General features: G+C 43.5%; 1 protein-coding gene across 4 annotated transcripts in view; it reads right to left on the bottom strand.

Moving 5' to 3' along the window:
- Positions 1 to 2,545: 2,545 nt before the first annotated feature.
- SEL1L2 (SEL1L2 adaptor subunit of SYVN1 ubiquitin ligase) overlaps positions 2,546 to 25,209 on the bottom strand; it is a 98,694-nt gene continuing 76,030 nt past the window's right edge. For 2 of the 4 annotated variants that reach the window (XM_072943801.1, XM_072943804.1), the window contains 9 exons: positions 24,297 to 24,374; positions 20,133 to 20,195; positions 19,545 to 19,632; positions 16,592 to 16,740; positions 15,379 to 15,544; positions 15,186 to 15,260; positions 10,913 to 11,085; positions 2,892 to 3,020; positions 2,546 to 2,765 (listed from right to left, as the gene is read on the bottom strand). In XM_072943801.1, coding sequence (XP_072799902.1) covers positions 2,628 to 2,765; positions 2,892 to 3,020; positions 10,913 to 11,085; positions 15,186 to 15,260; positions 15,379 to 15,544; positions 16,592 to 16,740; positions 19,545 to 19,632; positions 20,133 to 20,195; positions 24,297 to 24,374 — 1,059 coding nt within the window. In that variant the 3' untranslated portion in view covers positions 2,546 to 2,627. The remainder of the gene's footprint in view (positions 2,766 to 2,891; positions 3,021 to 10,912; positions 11,086 to 15,185; positions 15,261 to 15,378; positions 15,545 to 16,591; positions 16,741 to 19,544; positions 19,633 to 20,132; positions 20,196 to 24,296; positions 24,375 to 25,209) is intronic. The other 2 variants (XM_031674399.2, XM_072943803.1) reach the window with 2 other exon arrangements.

The raw sequence follows: 25,209 nt of genomic DNA, 5'->3' as shown, positions 1-25,209 counted from the left end.
GATCACATACTTGATGTTTTCTTAACAAGTTACATAGCTTCCCCCTGCCTCAGTTTCCTCCTGCGTGAAACAGAGGTGGTTGTATCTGCCTCACAGCTCTTCATGAAGGTGGAATGAGAAACAGACAACAGCGTCTGGCAGCTGAGGCTGCTCCACGGCCTTCACTCCCTCCTCTTCGCAGCTCTGCACAGCCTCCTCCCCAGGGTTCCTGGGTTCCCGGGACTCCTGGGGCCAGGGAGGGGGTGGGGTGCAGCACCTGCCCTGCTTCTCTGGAACTTGACTCCCATCTCTCTGCCCCAGCTGCTCACGACCATTCCTTTTAAGACCCACCATTTGAGACTTTGGGGAAAAGCACAGAATTCCAAAAGGAGCATGGAATTCCAGAATTCCATGTTCCTCATAAAATGACTGCGGATGGACTTCTGCTCTGGAAAAAGACTTCTTCTTGATTTGACTTAAAAAATTGTAAGGACTTGAATATCTACTCCACTTTAATAAAGAATCGGGGAGAAAATATAGACGGAAAAGGGTATCACAAAACAAATTAGATTTTTTAAAAAGCCACCTTGTAGTCAGTCCCCAGGCTATTTAAAGCTATCGGAAGCAGGAAAAATAACAGGGGCCCTGTGTGCCTGTGGAGGGGGTGGAACTGTCATGACCAGGGAAGGGATGTGGGAGGGGCTGTCCCTCGCTGGGTCAGTGGCTGCAGGGCACAGGCAGGTGCACATTCCCTGCCCCCGGTGGTGGGAGCTATTACGGCGGCTCTGGAGAAGCAGCCTAGAAACGGATATTGAATGATTCAAACACCAGAAACCACTTATGCTCTCAGAGCCCTTGGCTCACATTTACTGGAAACAATCAGCTGAAATGGGAAATTTATGAGCTCGCCTGCCTGCAGCCTCTTCACAAGCTTTACCTCTAAGGAGCTCAGTTTTCACCCAGACCCGGAGCCAGGGCTCACTGACTACCTTCTCATTCCCCAGTCTGCACTTGTCGCCTCTGATATGCTCACGTTCCTGTTAGACATTACTGCACGTCCGCCTGCCCATTGGGTTCTGACCTGAGGTTTGGATGGCTGCTCCTTCTTTGCACGTTTGTAAATTAGGCTTTTACGGTTCCTTTGGAACTGGAACTCTCTAGTAAGTCAGGGATTGGGTCCAGGAAATTCTAGACACTTGGACCTCAGACAAACCTGTATAATTAATGGCCAATGACTGTGGCTAGTATGTGTGTGTGCGATGTTAGAAAACACCTGTTGGGCTTGTTGAAGCCTCACAAATCTCCAATCAGATAGGAATTAATCCCATATTATGGAGGAAAAAGCTGAAGTCTGAAGAAATTGTGGCCAAAGTCATAGAGCTACTAAGGGACACAGCTGGACCTCAAACTCAGGTTGTTTGGTTCCAAATCCATTATACTCTGCCTTCTGATTATGATCAACATTGTTAATTAACTCTTTTCCTAGCCCTGGGTTGGATTTTCAAGTAGGCAAGCACAATCTTTTCCCATAAAAATACCCAGCATTTTGGCTGGAGAACCAATGCAAGGCACTGAAACCACACTGATTGTTATCAACTCAGCTGTCCCCATGTTCCAACCCATCTGCCATGAGCTTTTAAAGAATATTTAAAGTTACCATTTATGGAGTTCATTCTAGATGCCAGGCCCTGTGATAATTCCTTTACATATGTTATCCCATTAATCCTCATACCAGCTAAGATCTTCAATCTTCCCATTTTGCAGGTCAGGAAACTGAGGCCGTGAGAGGTTGAATAGCTGAGGAGCTGCGGAGGCGAGATTTAAACCTGGCCCCTGACATGAGTCACAGGCCTCCTGCGCTCTTCTCTCCCATCTCTGCCCCCAGTCCTGGGCCTCAGCCCTGATCAGCCTGTCAGGGAAGACAGAGAACAAGCACTTTAACTTCTGTCCTAGGAGGCTGGTGCCACCTCCCTCTATGGTTTCTCCAAAGGGAATTCCTCAGTGTTCCAACGAGGAATGGAAGAGAAGGATACAGTGCTGGACAGACCCCAAATAGTGCTGCTCACAACTGCTAAGGGAGCTTTGATCAAAGGCCCCCTGTGAGGAGTCTAAGTCATTGCCCCCAGCTCCGCATGCCATGAGGAGCTTCTGCTCATTAGAGCTACAGCGTGGTTCACCAGATCATGCCCACAAGATGCCGGGTCTGCTTGTCATTTTTGCCTTTATCAGATTCTGAGGGAATCTATGTTCCTGCCCTCCCCAAACTCCCCCTTCTCCCCACTTCAGTATGTCTGTTGGAGGCAAGAAACCCATTTGTCCTCTCGAAAGGCAACAAGTTGTTATGAGCACACAAAAATGGGTGGTTTTTAACCCCCAACTCAGGACTAGATCACCAAGGTGACTAGTTTGTAAGGAAATCTTAGGCAATCAGTCCCCAGCACCCCCTCTCCCCAAAGTGGTCATCTCAACTAAGCAAGACATCTGAAATGGTTTCTCAGAGGACGGGTCCCAACCTTGGTCCATTTTCCATCCCAGGCCTATATCAGAAATTTGAAGCCGACTGGAGTCTGATGAGGAAACTCTTTATTTAGTGAAGATAACTTGAAGTGAACTGGTTCCTGTGAGCAGATTTTCCTGCGTTCCAGATCCTACCCGTAGTGATTTCTAAGCAAGAAGATCAGCACAGCAACAATTAGGCCAATCACAAATAGATCCCAGTGTGGTCCAAGGGTGTGGCCCAAGTTCATCCATTTCCATCTCATTGTAAACTGCTGGTGAGAGACATTCTGTCAAAAAAAAAAAAAATCCAAGCCTCCCCCTCCATTCAAAATCATCATCTCCCTCAATCCCACCCCCTAAGAGCTGTTCATTAGCGTCTCCAGGGATTTGGGACCTATTCAAGGCAAACTTACATTACAAAACAGGATATCTCGGAGCAAATGCACAGTTTCCAGTTTCACGAGGGCAAAGAACACAGGTATGTGAGCATCCGGACTTGTTCGAGCAGCCAAATCATATAGTCTCCTGGCCAAGTGAATGTTCTAGAAATAGAAGAACAGCCCACGCTCATTAGGGGCAGATTCTTTAGGGCTAATTAAATGGAAGCCATTGTTTGAAATATAGTAATTTATTTTAGGTAGGCAGAATGCACCCCCCACCCCCCGCCCTGGAGAGTCATGCCCTAATCCTTGGAACATGTTAATATATTATGTTACAAAGGCAAAGCGAACTTTGCCAATGTAATTAAGGTGACAAACCTTAAGATAGGGGGATTGTCCTGGATGACCCGGTGCACTCAGTAGAATCACGGGAGCCCTTAAACAATCAGTTTTCTCACGCACAGAAGAGAAAGTCAGAGAGAGGTGTCAGAGGAGTGGTCAGAGATTCCAGGCACGGGAAGGACTCAATTTGCCGTTGCTGGAGGGGCCACGCGGACAGGAGGAAGAAGAATGTGGGCAGCCAGCAAGAAAAAGGGGCCCTCGGTCCCACAAGTGTGAGAACCTGAGTTTGGCCAACAACCTGAATGAGCTTGGAAGCACATTCTTCCCCAGAGTCCCCAGTAAGGAGCACAGCCTTGATTTCAGCCTGGGAGACCCTCCACAGAGGACCCAGTCAAGCTCACCTAGCTCTCTCACCTACAGAAACTGTAAGATAAATGTGTGTTGTTCTAAGGCACTAAATTTGTGGTAATTTGTTACAGCAGCCATACACAAGCCAACAGTCTCCAAAAAGCTTTCCTGGATACCGCTGGATGGGATCTTAGGTGTGAGTCCAATTAAGGGGGCAGAAGGACAGTAGACACTAACAGGACAGCTCCCCAAACAAATGGCAATGCAGACAGTGATGAGCCGTTAAAATTCCTACTTTTCTTCATAGTACTTATCATACCTGAAGTTATGGAATTTGTTTATTCATTTGTCTATCTCCAGGTCCTTGAGGACAAGGCCTTGGACTGCCTGTCACCCCTGAATTCCCAGTGCTTAATGAAGTGCCAAGGACACTGTGAGTCTTTGATAATACTTGTAGAATGAGTGAATAAACTGTTTTGGTTCTCAGGCTGGAAGTTGACCCCACAAATGACATACTATATTTTTAATTTCCCATTAAATTATGACAAGGCAGATAAAAAATGTGTTTCATTTTCACCTACTTATGACTTGGTTTTCTTCGCTTTGTTTTCCCAAACAGGCTAAGCAGACGTGCTTTGAAAGGTGCCCTGAGGCAGTCTCAGAATTGTTCTTTGCTTGGGTTCTTGTAGGTTATTTTCAAAAGAAGGGGAAGAGGAGGAATTGTTCACAAATTGTGGTCATCTGGTATCTCTTTGTCTTTCGTCTCCATCTCCAAGACATCCATTACACGGGGTTCAATAGTGGTGAATCTGTGAGGCCCCTGCTAAACCCAGTCCTTGTGTGTCCTCGCTCAGGCTTGTCATTTCTTAAATTTTTCCAAAGCTTTGTGGACTGGTAGGTTTGTTTAAGAAGGAGGAATTTACTTGCTTGAAATACTTAAAATTCAGGAGACTGTTTAAAACCAATCTTCCTGGCAACAAAGAAAACGGATGCTTTAAAAACTCTAATTTGTGTCTCTAATGCCAACAAACTCAGTGGGTGTTCATTGGGAAGCTCCTGCCGATTATGACAGTGGTGTCACCCCTAGATGTGAAAAGCATATTGACTTGAGTGGGACGTTTGAGGAAAGGCAGCCTTTGTCAGTATCTCAGACATTCCTTCTTATTTGAGGCAGGAAATAGTTATTAATTATTTCTTGAGTCACAAACATCACAATTCAGTCGCTTAGCATATTATAAAAATTAGAAGAGAAGTGCCATTAAAGTGGGATGAGCACACTCCCGGCCAAGGAGGGTGGGGTGAGACAGGAAAGTCTTTCTTTAAAATTCCCAGAGAAAGAAATTCCTGAACCCTTCTGGCTAATTACGGCAACTCATATAAAATAAATTTTATTACTGGACTCTAGAAAAGACTCCTTGTTCTTTGATCCTATTTAGTGAAAAAATCCAAATTGTTCACACAAAAAATTTCCCCTTGTAAAATGGTGTTTTGATGATGGCAAGGGTTCATTAAGGAAGTCCATTGCACACCTAATCCACTTACATGAAACTTTTCTGCAGTGCATTAGAGTTTATTCTGCTTTAAACTCAGTGATTTAGGAGATTATGTAGATTTAGGACCTGCAGACTTCTTAAATGTTTCTAACCAAAATGTCACATGTGCCAATGTTCACATGTTGAAAAGCTGCTTATAACACAGATACAGAATTCCCTAGCAATAAAGTTTCTGGTTTATGAAAATTGTTCAATTACATGATTCAGGAGTTTTGCAGCCCTGAATCTTTGGGTGTCATAAAAAATTTCTTATACTGGGACAGAGGTGGTTTTTTTGAATAATTTATTATTATTTTCTTATTATAAATGTATTACATGTTAATTAGAGGGGACTTTGAAGATACAGAGCTAAACAAATAAAGAAAAAAACACCCACAATTTCACTGTTAACTACTGATAATTCATATACACCCTTCCAGCATTCTTAATATTTTCACATATACACACTTTGAGTTTAGGAATTTTTCACTCTGCATAATATTTTGTCTAACAATGTATTTCAAACAATATACCACGTCCTAAGATATTCCTTTAATCTATATTTTAATTTTTAATGGTTGCTCAGTATTTCATAATAATGGCTAATACTTGTTAAATATTTACTGTGTAACAGTCACCACTGGCATTTGTTTAAACCCCATGACAATTCTATGGGGCAGGTGATATTATTAACTCCATTTTAAAGATGAAGAAACTGAGGCACAGACAGGTTAAGTCACTTCTCTAAACTCATATGATTTGTAAGTAGCAGGGCTAAGGTTCAAATCCAGACAGCCTGCTTCTAGGCTGCTCACTTAACCAGCAGGCCATAAAATAAATAATGGAACAGTATACCACCTCGCCACTGTTCATATAACATGTTCTCTATTTTGGAGCATTTTGGTTGGTTGTCAGGTTGTTTTTTTTCTCTAATAAATAAAGCTATACACACATAGAAAAATTTTGCACATTTCTTATTATTTCGTTAGATAATAGACATTTATTTCTAGGAAGGTTATGGCCATTTCTAAGAGATGTATATTCTGTCCTGTCACAATTCTGAGAGGACCATTTTAATATCTAACTTTAACTTGCCCTCTCCAGAACACAATTCTATTCTGGTGTTTAAAGCTTCAGCTCTAACACTCCATAGGTGGCCAGGCCAGAAAAATGAGAAACAAAAATGCTTTGTGCCATAATTACTCTTATTTTTGACACTTCTATTTATACTTTAGTCAGTGATATGGTTTTATTTCCCCTACAGGATCCAAAAAAATGTGTTATCTATTAGATCTAACTATATATATATATATATAGAATCTAATTTCCAAAGGATAATTTCCTCTCACATTTTGTCTTAATTTAGATAGATTTCCTAGTCATCATCTTAAAACAGCCATGTTTTTTTTTTCTCTATTTTACAAAGAGTATCCTGTGTTATAAAAACATTTGAGAACAGGACCTGACAGTATTGATTCCTTTGCCTGAATTAGTTGTTTCCTTTTATTGAGTTTATAGTATTTCACTTGGGTGTGCATACACGCACGCCATTTCTGGCTTTCAGTTTAACAATGGACACCTCTTCCATGGGAGACGGTGAGCTCTTTGAAAGATGTCTCATTCTCTTGTATCCCCAGAACCATGCGCAGTGCTTCCTGACGCAGAACAAGGCCTTGATAAATATTTGAATAAGTAAATAGGTGAAGAAAAGCAAAGCACAGTACCATGGAAGCTTAGAAGCAGAGATCTTTTAAATCTAGGGATTCACTGAAGGTTTCATAGAGGAGATGATTTGGGAGCTATTTCTCTGAAGAATGGACTGGTCTTCAATGGCCAAAAGTGTGGGAGAAGATCATTCCAGCAAACGGAGGTGATCAGATCAAAGGTCACAAGGGTGCAGTTCAAGGTCTTTGGGGGAAAGGAAACAGCCTAGAAGAAGATATACAGGAAAATAGTGGCATATCAGGCCACTGTTAGGGTAGGTCAGAAGGGTTTTGAATGCCAGGGTAAATAAGGTGGAGAGGTAACAGCAGCAGAGTTATACTCTGTCAGGAATAACCTGCTGGGGTTTTGTTAGCTGTAATATGTGTTAACTAAGGCGATGCTTATATCTGCAACACATAAACCTCCAAATTTCAGTGGCTTAACATGTTCAGCAGTCCAGTGTGGATGGTCCTGGCTGGTGGTGAATTGTCTTCCTGGTTCTGCCATCCCTTAGAGCCTCTGGGAGAAGCGCCATCTACTTCTTAGCTGCCTTGGCCCAGAAATGACTGTCTTTCCTCTTACTTCCGCCCCTTTGGTGAGAATGAGTCACGCGGGTGTGAAGGGAGCCGGGAAATGTAGTCTCTGACAAGGAGACGCATCCCAGAAACAAGCCCTCCCTGCGCCCTGGGGATTACAGATCTTCAGTGGGCAGAGCTACCTCTGCCACAGAGTTCAGGGAAGAACACTGGAATGGGAGACCCCTGAGCAGCCTTTACGACCAGCACACCTGAGACACAATTCTGGCTTGAACCAGGATATGGACAGACGCACTGGACGGGAGGGGATGGGCAACGAGTTATCTTCATGGTCAGGTTTCTGAAGTGCTTCTGAATCAAGGGCGACCTGAGGGGGAGTTTGACAACAACGTGAGAGCTGAGTGCTGACATTTCTAGATTAGTTCAGGTCCTCTCCCGGTTCCTCCCCAGGTATTATTTTGTGTTCCCTGAACAGCGGTGCGGTCAGCCCTGGACCACAGTTTAAGTCAAGTGAGTTTAATTTGAAGTCAGGGATCAGGGATGTGATGTTACGCAGTGAAGCTACCAGGATAATCCACCCACATCATCCTAGTCCCAGCATCCTTTCCTCAAGACAGACGAGAACAATAAAAACCCATGTTTTTACACGGATTTATCAAGAGATGATCGACACCTTATGTCCTTCTCCCAGAGGGCTTCAGTAGAGCGTTTACAAAACCTGTTTTGATTCTCAAAGAAATCCTGGTAATGATGTTAGACTCATCTTCCCCACTGGTTTGCATGAGGTTTTACTAATAAAGAGGATTTTGAAGAGCCTTGCTGAAGAAATGTGTAATTACTTGATGAATTGGGTTCTGTGAATCCTGTTCTCCTAATTGCTTTGCTTTCATTAACTAGCATTGGAACAAGCTTTGGGCTTTTAATTATCGACATATTCATCTTAACAATTAGAAAAGGTGGTATCTCCTTGCTAATTGGATTGTAAGACAGCAAGATTAATATACCTGGCCCCTGGGTACCTGGTTATTATTTTTCTAATTGCTAAACAAAAGAAACCAATAAAGACAAAGAGCAATGGCCCCCCCAGCTAAATCCAAAATTAGACTTCAGGTCTGAGGTTAAGTGCAGCCTCTCTATTTTTAAAATGTAGAGACTTTTTGTAGGAAAAAAAAAATACCTGTGACTGAGAGACTGATAAAAATGAATACTGATGATTTAACAGGAACCCTGACCAAAAAGAACAGAAATGTGGCCAGAGAGAAACTTCAAAGTCGTTTTCTAGATGTATGAAATGTATGTCTCAACAACTGCTACGTGACATTGGAAGAGAGAGCCTAGGAGAGAGAGGAGAGCCCAGCAGTGCCTCCCAAAACTGAACCCCTGACGCTGTGGGCCACCTGGGAAGGCAGGCTGTGTCCTCTCCTGCGTGTGTGGCCTGTTGTCCTGAGAGGATGCCCCTCCCCGCCCCAGGGGTTCAGGTGGACTGGCCTCACTGTGGTGGGGATGGGGCTGTCTGGGGGACCAAGTTCTTCTTGAATCACATGGGGACAAGAGAGCTAATTTGAATTTAACCTGTGGGGTGGGGTTACTGCTATCCTTTTCACAGACACTGCTCCTCTCTCCAAGGTTGTTATGTTTCCCCTGGGGAATGATGAACAAAAGCTTTAATCCTACTGAGGCAATCACCCAAATTCCCTTCTGATCTAGATAACAGTCATTCCACACACTGTTTCACTACAGAGCTCTTTTAACAAAGGTTCACTCGTTTTATCCTCAAAGCCCGGGGCAGGGCTTGTATCCTGGTTCTGTTTTACAGATGTGGATGACAGTTGGTGGGGAGCAGGTGCGGTGAAATAACATCCAAAGAATCATCTTATTTAGCTGTTCGATCCAGTCCTCGCCCCCGCCCGTCCCTTCCGCAACACAGGAGCTTGCATCCGCTAGGAATGGGGAACACAGACTGGGTTTGGATTTGACATTTTTTTCACTGATTAGGGTGCCGGCGATGATCAAAAGTGATGAGCCCAAAGGCAGGCACAGGAGAGCGCAGGAGGGCGGGGACCTCTACCGCCAGACTGTCATCCTGAATAAGAAGCCCCTGCTGCACCATGTGTGCACCGAGAGCAGTTGTCAGCTAGGAAATTCCCTACCAGTAACTCCCAGTTGCTAGCACAACTGGAAGGATAAAGAAAGCATAGAAATTCCGATAATGCAAAGTCCACTCTTTCAACCAGAAACATGGAGTCAGATAGGTCTGGGTTCAAATTCTAGCTGAACCACCGATGTGCTGTGCAAACTCGGCCAGTGACTTAACCACACTCCGGTTTCCTGATGGATACATGGAGGTCAATAACAGGGCTCATCTCAGCAACTGGCTGTGTGATTTAAGTGCACATAACACGCCAACACCTGGTCGTTAACAATCATTACTGATATTCAATTCACCTTTCTCACCCTGTCAAACTCCAATGCCTTCTTCTGCCTCAATTACATTTACTGTCTAAAGGATTCCCCCAATATCACCCTGCAGTGCTGGCTCTCTTTCTTTTTAAATTTTATTGAGTTATACTCAGTTTACAATGTTGTGTCAATTTCTGGTATACAGTACAATTTTTCAGTCATACATGAATATACATATATTCATTTTCATGTTCTTTTTCACCATGAGCTACTACAAGATCTTGAATATATTTCCCTGTGCTATACAGTATAAACTTGTTTATCTCTTCTATATATATCTGTCAGTATCTACAAATCTCGAACTCCCAGTCTGTCCCTTCCCACCCCCCTTCCCCCCTGGCAAACACAAGTTTGAATTCTACGTCTCTGAGTCTGTTTCCATTTTATATTTAAGTTCATTTGTCTTCTTTTTCTTTTTTTTCTTTTTAGATTCCTCCTATAAGTGATATCGTATGGTCTTTTTCTTTCTCTTTCTGGCTTACTTCACTTAGAATGACATTCTCCAGGGACATCCATGTTGCTGCAAATGGCATTATGTTGTTGTTTTTATGGCTGAATAGTATTCCATTGCTAGCTCTCTTTCTTAATGAACATGCCTCATCTCCTCAAGTCAAGTGTAGCCTCTGAAGGATGGGGATCCGTTTTCTTGGGCCTCTCTAGAGTGCTCAGCATGGTGTCATGGATGCAGTGGGGGTTTCAAAAGATGTTTCTGGATTAATGTCACCTTGGTATCCAGCTCTGACCTCATTTCCACCTTCTCCTTATTACTGAGAGCTTGAGAGTCAATGGAAATTTTAATGGAAAAAGTCCCAGAGGTGGAAGGGAGAAGGGGCAGGGCCCACTAATGTTGCTGGAAAAAGCGTGAATTTATTATGAATCAAATTGGCCAAGACTAGATTTATTCTACTCATTAGTTATGTCCTTGGGCATAATGGAGAAAATTAATTCTACCTCACAGGGTTCATATTAGGGTACGTAATATGTGCTGGCACGTGGGAGGGACTCAGCAAATGTTGAATATTTTCCTTCCTTTCTCTACATTGATGACATCAATGACATGTAGAACATTTATAAATTTTTCCTTCCCATAGCACTGCCATTACTAGGTCTGGATGATGACCAGCACAATTACCTTTGTGATACCTAAGCCGTGTTCATACATATAGGCCAGGTTGAACATGGCCTGTGCGCTGCGGTGCTTGTCGGCGGCGATGCTGTAATGTGTGGCTGCTGTCTGATAGTCTTTCTTAGTCCCGTAGCCATAGTAGTGGTAATCTCCAAGTTTCACTCTAGCGAATGCATTGCCTGATGGAAAATAGTAGAAAGAGAAGGAGAATAATAACTCAAATGATTCATGTACAGTTCCTAGCAACTCAGCTTAATGATAATCTATATAAAAATGACACCAAAAAAACCCACTCAGAATCCCAGAATCAGGATTAGATTCCATACTTTATGGAATACAAAATATAACACACAATGCTAGCTGTCTTCATTGTAGGATAACTCCTACGGTATAGTACAAATGTTCTTCAGAATAAAAAATTATTAATTTTACCTTTTAAAGGTAGGCCAGTGCTTGGGAAACTGGATCCCACCCCTGCTTTTCCCAGACCTCACTCCTGAAGAGCTACTTTCCTGCATCACCAGTTTCTTCCCCTTTTCTAGTCCCATCAGTCATCCAAACACACCTTGGCATCTTAGAAGAACAAAACAAACCCTTTATCCCATGGCCTCCTCTTGTAACTACTCCCCATTTCTCTGTTCACACTCAGCCTTTTCAAAAGTGTGCTCTACTCACTGCAAAGCTTCACCTCCCACATACTCTTCAACTCACCCCAATCTGGCTTCTGCCCCTTCCTCCAAGACACTGTTACTTTCAAGATGGTCAGTAACCTTCATGCAGCCAGATCTCTCGGCCACTTCTGTCTTCGTCTCACTGGACCAGTAAGCACCACTGGACATTGGACCTATCTGCCCAAGCACTTCCGTCTCTGGACTTCCGTCTTGCCTCACAGGTTCTCCTCTTCAACTCTTGACTGACTCCTCCACTCCACTTCTGAATGTTGGAGTATCAGGGCTCATTATTTAACTCCTTTTCCTCCTTTTTTCCTCTCCTTTCTTTTCTTTTCTCTCTTCCCTCACCCACCCTTCTTAACTCTTTTTCTAGGTGATCTCATCTAGTTCCATGGCTATCTTCATGTTTACTGTTCCTGAATTTGTATCAGTAGTCCTGTTTCTGTCCAAGCCCCCGATTCCTACTACTGCATTCCTGACTCTTCTACTTGGATCTCAAACTTAAAACATTTGATAGAGATTCTTAACACCCTGCTACCTCTTCCCCCAAACAAAATCAGTTTCTTTCCCCGATTAGTACCAGCACCACCATAAATCTAGGATAATTATTCCTAGTTCTTTCCCCCTCACTTTCAGGATCAAATCCATCAGCAAGTCCTGATGGTTCCACCTCTAACACACACTTGTTTCTCGCCATCTCCTCTAACATCCGGTCTAAGCCTGGAAGACTACAGTAGCCTCCAAACTGTGCTTTTATCTCCACTTTTCATTCTATTCACACCAACAGCCAGGATGATCTTTGTCAAGTGTAAAATCAAATCATGTTATGTCCTGTGTTAAGTGAGACCCCCCAAGTGCTTCACTTTGCACTTGGAATAATATCCGGATTCCTTACCTGACCTACAAGTTGTGCCTTATCTGCCTTCTGCCTCCCTGACTAGCCTATTGCACGTCACTTTCTCCATATGTTCTGGCCTTCCTAACATTCCTTCAACCCCAAAATGCATGCCGCGCTCACTCTTGCAGCATCCCTGCAGTGAGGTCCTTCAAGCCCCTCCCTCTGGCATGTTTGGAATTCCTCTGACTCACCACTCAGGTCTCACTGCAAATGCGGCTTTCCTCCTAGAGCCTTCTCTGACTCCCTTGTCAGACCGCACCCAGGACTTACCCATCTCGCCTCCCTGTGTCATTTCCTCACAGCACGTATCACTGTTATTTGTTTCCTACTTTCTCCCTCTCTCTCTCTCATAAGAGAGAACTTTGAAGCTCCCAATCACTGACATAGCTCCAGAACTGGACTGGTACTTGATACATATTTATGGAAGGAATGGATAGGCATGGTAGAAAACTTTTTCGAAAATGCTTTCCCCAGATGTCAAGTATTTTAGAATCTTAGTTTCTGACATATGAACAAATATATTCAGGAGCAGAAAAAATGCAAGTGACTTTTTAAGATATGAGACTTTAGCTTTTTGAAGACCACTTAGGGATGACCTCCAAGGGTCTCTTTGGGGTCCATGTTTTCATTCACTAGGACTATATTGATTGAAAAGATGGGGGAATGCTCATCTAGGACATCCGTCTCAGCTGTGGCCAACTCCTCTCGCACAATCCACACTCACTTGGAACAGGAGGAAGTATTCTGTCTGCTATGGTCTGACATGCATCATTAAGGGCTCCTTCCAAGTTTTTCTCCCCATTTGTCCTAATGCAATGCCTATAATTTTTTGGAATTTATTCCTTTGGGTTCTGAAGTTTTTTTTAATCTTTTGCAATCCTCTACTAAAATGTAATACCATGAGCCACCTTTAGTTTCCTCGGCATAGAGGTAACATCATAAAATTCTTAAACTGCCAAAGACATTAATTATCAGGGTCTGCATCCCAGGTACTTCCAAATGCACAGGTAGCTGGGGGCAAGACCTTCTAGAAATGATGCCCAGGAGAGGGACCTGGGGGGGCCTGGAGAGGCAAGAAACCCCTGGAGCTCTAAAGAGAAACCCACTCTATCTCTAATTTTGCCCAAAGCCGCCTTCCTTTGACCCTAAGATTCCTTCTGCACCATAACCACAAAAGAACAGGACTGTGCAGTTTTGAGCTTTACAAGCAGTAAGCAGGACCCCAGAGGTCTGTAAGAATGAAAAGTTGTGAACGAACAGATTCTCCAGAGGTCTCAGTCCCACCCTAATTAGGGGATCAGGGGCATATGGCGAGCCCCATAGGTTCCCAGGGAGCTCACTAGATAGTGGGAGGGATTTCCCCTGCAATGTCACAGTCACAGTGTGGTGACTGGGTCCTGATGGTTCGGCACCTCCTCACCTGCAGCAGCTCTTGGAAGAAGCACCACCAGCGACTGGGAACTTTCATGAGTAGATTTCCTAACCCCAAGTGAGTCATGCAGCAACCACATCTTTGGGCGCACTCACGCCTGACCTCTCTGGTGACACACAATTCTTTTTAGTGGCCTGACATTTTCATATTGGTGAATTCTGCTTAATATTAATGTCTCCTCCTTTTCCATGTCTCTTTCCCTTGGTGCAACTTCCACACCATTTCCTGGCTTGGAATAAACCTGTACTGGTTACACTTGAGCTGATTTGCTACAGCTGAGAGGTTGCTGGTGCTGTTTCCCCACTTCAAACGAGGTCTTTATTACATTTTGGAAAATACAGACTTCCTTTTTAGGGGATTTCTCACTGGAATCACGTGGATGGCTTGCTGCTGCACCTGCTCAGCTGAATCTAAGAAGGCACCACTGTGACTTTTTCTTCCGCCTCATATTAGCATCATCAGAGAATTATTTTTCATCCCATTCATTTTTTGTAGAAAGCGGATGATTCGGCCTTAGCGTGAGACAATTTTAAGAAACTTAATTGGCAGTAAAATTGCTCTCTTACTGCAAGAGATTCCTACCACATATCCAAATGCCAATAGTGACAGCTTTGCAGTAGCTCTCTGCTTCTGGTGACATAATTTTAGGGAAAGATGGTAGTGAGACATAGCAGTGCAAATGCCTCCTGTCACTGCTTTCCCACTGGCGCTATCCTACGCTCACTGTCACTTGTGATCCCCACAGTGGGGCGTGGAAACTCCAGGAAAGGGGAGAGGATCTTGCTAATTAACTTTTTTCCCCCGATGCTACCATGCTGGTGGTTATAATAAAGATCTGAAGTTTGTGGTAATCCTCAATATTATATTTTAAAAGAAAAATCAAACAAGTCTTAGAACTTTACCTATAAATTCACTGAAACATAGGTCATGCTTCTGATAAGTTCAGAAAAAGCTCAGCAAATGAGGGACTGAAGCCAGACCAAGAAAACTGATTTCTTGAGTACAATTGTCATGTTTCAAACAACTGTTCTCATGCCATGGAGAAAGAGCCAGAGAAAAGTCCCTATGGTGTGCTAAACTAGGGGCCTTGAGAATAACAAAATAAATTCCTGGAAATGACCTCTAACCAGACTGACCCTAACATCAGCAGTTGGCAATACCACCTCCTGGATGCCTGCACCTCTCTGCAGATGTACCCAAGAACTCAGCTGGAGCAAATCTGCTGACGAATAGTGGACAGGGGCCAGGTATGTGCTCATTTTTATCTAAGTTCTGTACCTTGAATGGCAGCTCGATTCCACAGGAGGAGTGCCATTGGATACATCTTCTCTTTTTCAAGAATTTTAGCCTTTTCTAAAAAAAAAAAAAAAAAAAAAAAGGAGACTTTCTATTAGGAAGGCTTAAAATGCCCCTGTAGTAAAGTCATATATGCATATGTATGATTGGGGAATTGCAGGGAGTTTTAACTTACTGGATTCCAAAATGAATGCTGAATTGCTCTGAGCTACTTCATACCCCATTTCTGCAAGTAGTGCATACTGAACAAGAGAAGAGTCTATATCACCATCCTTGTAGGCAAAGTACGCTGTCAGGAATTTCTCAGCCCAGTGGCCTAGTTCGCAGACACCTTTATAAAGCTGTATATAGGAAGAGAAATCAAGCAGACTAGTTAGCCAAGACACTCCATCCCAGGTAAATGATAAACGGCAGTCTTCAGTTCCTGCTGGCCAGCCAGGCAAGGATTTTAAGTCTGAAGCATGGCTCTTATAAATTACTTAGGATGAGGAGTTAGTACCTTCCATAGGCACAAAGATTACAAGTGTGACTTGTAGGCTATTTGGCAGGACAAGAATGTATCAATTTCTGTTTTTGTTTTTGTTTTTTTAAAAGGGCCTTTCTGGACACGGCTGCCCTGCGAGGGTGAGTTATAAGGCTGCAGCTGATGTGGAAAAGAAAGAAGAAAGGGAAGACAGTGCCTGAGGGTGTAGGTGACATAACCATGAGGGAGCTGTGCAGAGCTCTATGGGGACAAATGTCAACTTAGCTGAATAGCCCTTATGTAACCAAAGAGGTTAACCATACATAATTCATTAGGAAGTTGGCAAAGGAGAAAATCTAAAGATAGATTATTAGCTGGCAGCTTTTGAAATGAGTCTCAGATGGGCCAGATTGCAGCACGGAGGTATTTATATTGGCACAGTGACAGTGTTTAATAAATCAATGAAGGGCATTAAGGTCCTAAAAGCATTCTTTTGAGAAGTGCATCACTATTCCAGGCTGAAAGAATTCACCTTCTCAGTTGTCATTCAAATCATAAAAAATCCCTAAGGACCCTGCCTTCTGGGAAGAAGTGGGCTACATTTTCTAGCCTAAATCAAGCCTTTCATTTCCCAAGCCACAACTCCCAACCCCACCAGAAGGGCCAAACTGCCCCGCCAATTTGATAAGAGGCTGAAACAGATCTCTGAGGCGAGCTCTGAACTTGATAAAAGTCAAATGCGAGAAAGGAGGGATCATTTCTCTTCCTCCCTTTCCCTGTCTGAGTTACAAATGTTAGTGTTCACATTGTCAGCTGAAAGAAACAAGATAATATCTATAAAATCAAAGGCACTAACAATTTAAGCACAGTATCACCTCCTCTGTGTGATAAACGAAGCATATGTTAGAGACAGCCCACTGTTTACCTCCACGGCGGTTCTGCATGATCGCAACACTCCCGTTCCCGTGGCGTACATCTTGGCCAGGTAATAAATGGCGAGGGGCTGCCCACTCTGAGATGCCAAGTAAAAATATTTGAAGGCAAGTTTATAATCCTTCCATACTCCAGAGCCAGCTGAAAATTAAAATTATTTTGAGCCACCCCTTGTTTAGATTATTTTTCACATTTATAATCTATGGATGAAACGGTCCTAGTGATGACTGCTATTTTATTTTATTTACTTATTTTTGTTTGTTTCTTTCTTTTCCCTTTTTCAGTTTTAGTAGGTAGAATAATTATTTTTTTATTAGGTAGAATTATTACAGTTCGACTGCACATACACATTATATTGCGTGTAAATACATATACACAGTATACTGCACTTTTTTTAGTTTACATATGTGTATTGATTATAGTTTCTAAGAACAGATTAGAGCTTTAGCTTTTTAAACTTACATAGTTATCAAAGAAATAAAGCCAATTACAAAATAAGAATCAACAGAATGTGGTAATCCAATCATAATGGACAGTCAAATGTGCTTACACATATTCAAGAAATCAATCTTCTAAGTTATAAATAAGTAGTTCATTTATGTCCTTATTATTATAGTTGTTAGTTTTTAGATTCCTCATATAAATGATTTCATATGGCAATTTTCTTTCTCGATGCCTGCTATGTTAAATAGGATGAGAAAAGCCAACCAAAAGTCAGACTACTCTAGATCCACAATTTGAGGGAAGGAAAGTTGAGTTAGATTATAAGAATATGGAAATGTATGTTCTTGACTCATTCAGAAAACTGAAAGAGAAGGGACTGTTTAGCCATGAAGACATCTCCTCAACATGGTACAACTAAAGTTAATGAACAGGAGGCCACGTGGTATTCTCTGAGGACCAGAAGCCCCTCCATGATGTGTTGCACCACCCCTGTCATCCTTCCACACCAGAAGCCCAGTGTAGCTCCCCCCAGCTAGAACTATGGAGTCTGAAGCAGGCAAATCCCAGCTCCAAGAGGCCGAGCTCAGGCTCAGCTATAATGCTTGGAGCAAGGAGAGGCACTTGGAGCCAGGGTGGAGAATCAGCTACTCCCAGAAGCTGGGATTCCTGTCCTGCCTCTCCCATTACCCCTTCTGTGAGTTGGGCACCCCTAGGCATTTCATTTGCCAAAGGAAGGGCTTTCAGGAGGTTCTTAAGTTACCTTCCAGCTCTAACATTTCTTGGCCATGCAGCTAAGAGCAAAGACTCTGGAAGCAGATCACTTGGTTTGAGTCCCAGCTCTGCTAGCTGTGTGAGCTTGTGCAAGATGTTTGACCTTGATGTGGCTCAGTTTGCTCACCTGTGAACTGTGGGACACCCCCTAGCTGTGTTGAGAGGACTAAATACATGTAAGCACATATAAAGACTTAAACATTAGTCATAACTATTACTCTTATTCTAGAAGCTTGAGGAGAGGATAGATCCTGGGCCTGGGACCTGGAATAAACTACAAGAAGCAGGACATCTTAGACAACCTCCCAAGATGTTACAGAACTGGCCCTCCACCTGGGCTACTGTGGAAAATGCCAGATCTGGCTTCTTGATGATTCAGTCTGCTGCTGTCCTTGCTCCCCCTCGGACAGGAAGGACCTAGCAGGGGTACTGAAGTATGTTCAGGTCTCCTGGTACGTGTCTTGCCCACTCTCTCTCTCTCTCAGTCCCCACAGAGACTACTACAAACCTTCATGGCTTTCTGAGACTTCCTACCCCAATCACTCTAACTTCGCTCTCAGAAGATAACCTTGTACCTCTGAGCTCATTGAGGGAACCTCACATTATCTTTCCTCACTTGCCTCTCTCCCCAGATTTACAGTTGTACCATCTATTCCCCCATCTCTCCAGTCTTCTAGGGTAAGAAATCCCTCCTCTTTATCAAGGCTAAAGAGGCCCCCACCTACCTGGTCAGATAAGATCAGAAATGCCACCTAAATTTTCCCAGAACCTCTTCATCAATTATTGCATCTCTCCTGTGACACATTAGCCACCTCCATTGGCTGGCTCTCTCTCTCTCTTTTTTTTCCTGCCAAAAATTATACTCAGGTCTCTTACCATCTAAAACAAGCCCCTCTTAGTTCTTGGTCACCCCCACCCCCACCCTATGCTACTATGCCATCTCTCTCTTCCATTTAAAGGTACACTACTGTCAAGAATATTTTTACTCAACCACTTCCTCTCCTTCCGTTTATACCTCGACTCATTGCATCTGGCTTCCATCCCAACCAGTTTGATGACCTCACAAACATCCTTCTTATTGATAAGTCCCTTGGATACTTGGCCCTTTCTTACTTTTTGCATTTTTTATTTTTTGAAAAGTGAGAACCAAGCTTCTCGTTGCATTTTAGAGGGGTGCTCATTCATTTACTCTTTCTTGAAAGTTCTATCCCTTATCTTCCTTAAGATCATCTCCCCACCTCATTCCTCTGACCATGCCTTTTCAGTCTTCTTGTGACCACTCTTTCTCTGCCCATCTTTTCATCATGGCTCCAAAGATCACCAGATTTCTCACTATGGCTCACTGCTCCTTCATCTCGCACACTCTCTCCTTTCCCTTTGCAACCTCAGCTACTCTTATCTAACACCTGTGTGTTGATGCATCCACATCTTTCTCTCCAAGTTTGACCTTTCCTGTGAGTTTCATACGTGCTTCTGAGTATGGTACGCTGGACGTCACAAGGCACCTTAAACTTCAACTTTTCAAAGGTGAGCCTTCTGATAGCACCTCCTTGCCTCCTCTTCCAACTGGTGTCCTTTTCCTTCTGTCTTCTTCAAATTCCTCCTCAAATTGTTGCCTAAATGTTCTGTCTAAACCATTCACACTAACCCTTTGATTTGTGTCAAAAAAGGAGCAGACTTAATAATACATTTGTCATTCGAACTAAAGCAGCCTTATGTGTAGCACTTACAGTAGTACATGAAGCCTAACTGAAACTGTGCGTTGGGCCATCCTTTCTCTGCAGCTTTCTGAAAGTATTTAAGTGCTTCTGCATAATTCTGCAAGACAATTACACTTTGTTACTCAAAGGTACATGCATAACTCCATGGTAACAGTTGCCTTCCACTTTTTTTTTTAAGAGCATAGACAGTGCCCTATGTGATTCAGGCTAATTAAAATAGTATCAGAAGTATTATACATTTTATTTCATTATTATACTAGATTCTATTAGGAAATAATTATCCCATTTTCATTGTAAATTATGCCTTTTCCTACACTGACAGTAGGTTTTGTTAGATGTTGGGGGAAGGTCACTCAAAAGGCAGAGGCTGAACAAATTTCTCTATCAAAAAATCCTCATGGGTTAGATGATTCTACGATTCTAAGATATAATTAGGGTTGTTATTCTTGTCACAAGCTTGTTCTATTTTATTCCCTATTATCAGATATGATAGTTTGGCAAACCAGGTAATAAAGACCAATTCCTTTAAATTAATGAATTTCAGCCTAGTAAATTGCTAGACACATGCTGAAAAGACAATAAAATAATTTAACTTACCACAGGAACTCCTTTCCCATGAAAGTAAAGAAGGCCGAGCCCATGAAGACCAATCGCATTGCCCTAGAACAGGTTTAAAACCCAAGTGAAGCCCCAGAAGGATGTACAATAAGGAGAATTATTGCAAAATCATTCAAAATATTTGAAATGCACCCAGTAGGAGACAAATTAAGGCAGATTAATCAGGCAGTTGGTAAGTCATCCTGACCCTCTCTAGTGTCTCCTTAAACACCTTCATGGCCCTCCTCTGACTGGAAAAGAAAAGAGGGAAATGAAAGTCAAATCTTTCCTCCATTCTCTCATTCAGCGTTTGTTTAGTGCTTGCTTTGTGTGACTCCATAATAGGCACTGGGCAGAGGTAGGAGGTGAAAGTCAGAAGATGAATAAATGATGAAGCCTGCCTTACAGGCTAGTGGGTTCTGACCCAGGAAGTAGGACCTCTTAAAGTAATCATGTCAACTGTGGTGAGTCCTATAGCAGAGACAGACTGGGAGTGTTGCGGGCCCCCAGGACAGGGACACACACCTGCGTGGGTGAGGCTAGGGATGGAGCAGACCGAGTTGTCAGAGGTGGTGACATTTGAGCTTGGTCTTAAAGGGTTAGTGTAAGAGTTTTCCAGAAGGGAGAACTCTATCTAGACATTTGTTATCTGCTTTGGTCAAAGGAGGTTGACATGAATGTCCAAAAAACATGTTAGAGACTCTGTGGATGTCAGTCTAGCCATTATGGATGGCAAAGCGCCATTGGCATATGTTTCTTCATTCAAATTTTACTGCTTATAACATCACCAATGTTTTCTTTTCCACTTGATGCTAAATTAATTGCCATTTCTTCTGATCAGTGTTCTGAATAGCCTAGGAAAGGGAGTGTAGAGCACACTTAGCATTTAGCAAGTGTTCAAATATACTGATACCTAGCATATCAATCCTGGATGAAGACTGAACGTTGCAAATGATTTCCCCAACCAGGAAACTCACTTTTCCTTTAATCTCCCATCATGCATTTTACCCTCTAGGGGCTGAGTAAGGAGCCATGTTTGTTTGGCCACTTGGTTTTCATTCAGCGGACCTGTAGGTTTGTAATATTACATGTTTATAAGTACTTCCTCAGGAACTTAAGTTCTGATAGAAACTCTCCAAATTTCTTTTACCACCTAAACATATTTATTTGTAATTACTTTTAATAATCTAATGATTTCACTGTAATTATTTGTGGATGCAGCCAGAGTACTCCTCTGTGATACAGGAATAGCACATAACTAGAGAAGGCATAGTTCAAAAATTATTTCAAGACTCTGAAGTTTGAGCCTATGCATATCAAAGGGCCAGTTATTGTAAGGATTCTGAAGGATGGTCCACCTGTATTCAAGACAGCTGGTACACGTCTGCTGTCTCCTACCCTCTTCTCCTCTGACTACATCCACCTGTGGTCCCAGGAGTTTTGGGATAGTCTGCTCTGGGGGGTTAGGGCTTGTTGTGATGGGTGTGGTAAAGTCTGGTGAGTCTGTCTTCTTCTAACTATCCTCACTTAGATGTTGAGAAAAATGGGAGGGAAGGGAAATGAGAGGAAGTAAGGATGAAGGGAGAGGAGGAAGAGAAAGGGTAGAATACTGGGAACAAATTTCTTTCTTTCTCTAGCAGAGTCTTTGGGAAACCAGGGGCTCATTGGATGACTTACCAACTGTTTAAGGCCCAGACTATCTGTTAAGGGTACATTCAGGTCAGGAGTGGCCAACTCAGATACCTCCAGAGCTATGCAGGTGATGTCAGAAGTACATTAAGCCAGGTGATGGGGGAGTGGTGGAGACTGAGGCCACCAGAGAGCACCTGCCCCGTCTAAAGGCAGCACCTGCTCCACCCTCTGCAGCCAGTTCTCATTACATGGAATAGCCACCTCTATTGGTCAGCTCTTCTTGCTTTCCAAGAAAAGCTGGATGTCCAGATTTTGATATGAAATTTCCTAATTTTTAAAACACTTTCTGGGCCAAACAAAACACGTGTGTAGCTATCCCCCCATATATAACTTCCGCTTTAGGGCTCAACGCTCTTGCCTAGGTTAACTGACAAGAACTCGGGGAGCAGATAGTCATTACGTGTCAAACATGTAATGACCCCCTACTGGGCATTGAGACAGATGCCCCTCTAGGTGAACAGACACAGCCTTCAGACGTAGGAGAGAAGGCACAGGGTAGAAGCAGTGAGGTTCTAGAGCTACGCAGAGTGAATGCTGGGCAAGTTCAGAAGAGGGAAAAGATTATGCACGTCGAGGGGGTAGGAGTGGCTTTGTTGGGGGAGAGAGGACTGGATTCTGCTTGGGGGGGTGGGTGGGCTTCAGAATGAGGGATTCTGGGAAGCAGGGGAAGGGCAAAAGTGTGTCGATGGGGATGGGCCTGATGTGCTCAGAGGTGTGAGAGGAAATCAGAAAAATGTGATCTGACTTGGGCCCAGCATCACATAGGATAGCTGTTCATGTTTCTAAGTAAGACACAACAAGTCATGAAGTCTGTGGCCTTGCATCCTGGTACTGACATGACCTAAAAACAAATTAAAGAGCAACAGCTTAAAAAGAAAAATGTAGTAAGAAAAGAGAATGAATGTGCAAGAATGGGAGACAGAAAATCTGCACTTTGGTAGTCAAGTGACCCCATGTGAGAAATCTAATAAATTTTCAGGAGATGATAAAGGAATACAGGCCTTGTCCACCTGATGCCCTTCAGCATAATTAGCTTAAGTTCAATTTTAGATTTCCTCCGTAAAGAAGAGTAGCTCAGGTCACTACTGGTTACGCAGCCCTGCACAGCTTGGGAGCTGGGTTAATTTACACACTCAGCTCCCCGGCGTGATTCCTGTGCGCTGACAAACCAGCACCACTTGCCAGATTACAGGAGCTCTTCCTCTGTAGCATTGCCCCGCCTCTTCTTCAGTCTGCTCTCCTTGCCACCCTCGTCTCACAGTTCTCCGGATGACTGTCTTACTGAGCAACAATTTCATACAAATTACAAGGGAGAGGAGCTGAATACCAGCCTTCTCAGTAATTTACACCACAATAGCAGCAGCTCCGAGGTGCTAGTCATTTATAAATAGGCTCCTAAAGCAGCATGTGGGCTTCTAAAAACTGAGAACAGTTGAAAATATTCCCCATTTGAACACATCTCTACTGCCAGGGTTGCCGTGTGACAGTGTAAGACAGCAACAAGCTCCTACTGTGCCAGGGTCGAAAGTCTGTCAGGGCCATTCACCAGCAGGGGGCTGATGGGTGTTGCCATGAAGATGTTCTTTATGCACAAAAGGGGTTCAGGGTAGTCCCCTAAATTTTATCTGACAGATACCAGCCTCACTGAGCTTAGGAAAAGGCAAAAACTTCAGTGGCAGGAGCTGTACTATACCATTTTTATGTTTCCTCACAGATCCAACCCAGTCTGCCTTGGACATGCTTTGAAGTTCATTGCACCTAACTGGCCCCAGACTGCAAAAGATCACAGCTGACACACAGCATTTGCCACGGGCAGGCACCACTTTCAGGACTTCATAATATGAGGCACGTAAATATTAACCCATTAAATCCTGACAACAACAATATGAGGCAAACTTTCTTATATTCTCATTTTATAGATAGGTAAATTGAGGCACAGAGAGGTTAAGTAACTTGCCCGTGGTCACACAGCTAGTAAGTTGCAAGACTGCCTTTCATACCAGGGATTCTGTCTCCAGCGCCATGCTTACAGCCATTCTGTCCTGGCTGCCTGACAACCTTCTGCCTGAGCCAGGGGGATTTCTGGCCTCTGGGTAAAGTCAAACGGGAGACATCTGTACTGAACCCACTGCAGTTACTGACTGAGTTTCCCCTTCTTTTGTCCTCATCTTTCTTGTTTCCTGTTTCCTGAGCTAGATGGCTTCATCTCCTGCACTGTGGAGGGGAGAGCTGAGCTTCTGTCTGGCCTCCAGCTAGGACAGCGCAAATCACTGCCATTTTCCACTTACCAAGAAGGCAGGATGTGCCTCCGCCTACCCTAACCCCATATTTTATTGTCAAAGACAGTCTTCTTCACCTCCCGGGAGTTCGTTAGCCAGGCCTAGGGCTCTGAAGCCACCTCTTCCGCACCAGTCTGTGTGTTATAAAAGGCAAGTGTTTACACGTGTTTACAGAAATGGGCTGAGTACATACCTTACTCGCTGCCATGGAGAAGTATTTGAAGGCAGTCGCGTTGTTTTGTGGTGCCGCAGCATTCCCCTCCAAGTACATCTACAAAACACAAACAAAAACAGGATGTACAAGCTAAGGACTCTGAGGGTGATGAAATGCTTCAGAACTACGTAGAGGTGACGGCTGCACAACATTGTGAATGTAGTAAATGCCACTGAAGTGTACACTTTAAAATGGTTAATTTTATGTTATTTGAACTTCGCCTCAATTTTAATAAAAGGAGAAGCTGAGGAAACACTCTGTTACATACATTCTGGAGTGACCTTGCACAGGGGGAAAAAGATCCTATTTGTGATTTTTCATGTTTCCTTGCATCTAAGTGTCCTGTAGGTAGCACTTCTGGAAGCAGAGCTCTTGTCCCCATGGTCACGAAGCAGACTGGCTGCAGGGATCCAAGGGCAGCATGCGAGGGCGTGAGTGGTCTTTGAAGGAGAGAAGAAGATGCCTTTTCAGAGGGACCCTCCACACAGGCTCCTCCCAACAGGGATGGCCCGGGGATGGAATTTGGGCAGCCTGGAGCTGATTCTCGTCCCAGGGCTGGAGGTGGGAGGCACCTCGCTGGGTCGAAGACTGTCCCAGTCTTCGATGCACAACTAGCCCAGACCTCCTGTTACACGCCAGGGGCGCACAGGCGGGGCTCTGAGCTGCATTCAGCCATGTGCACTTTCAAGACTGCTTTTGGTGCCTCAGATAAAGACCACTATTGTCTGAGGCTTCTTTCCAAACTGCCACCACAAGAATACTGCCCCCAGTTTGTACCTGAATGCCCTACTCAGCTGCTTCCACAAAGGGGCATGCAGCCCTGTCTCCCTACACTGGGTTCAATTGGTTAGTACTGTTAGGTTTTAAGAAATGAAAAATATTGGTCAAGATG

The sequence above is a fragment of the Vicugna pacos genome, chromosome 19 (assembly GCF_048564905.1).
Source record: "Vicugna pacos chromosome 19, VicPac4, whole genome shotgun sequence".
NCBI lineage: Eukaryota > Metazoa > Chordata > Mammalia > Artiodactyla > Camelidae > Vicugna > Vicugna pacos.
This window is presented reverse-complemented; position numbering and strand designations above follow the sequence as displayed.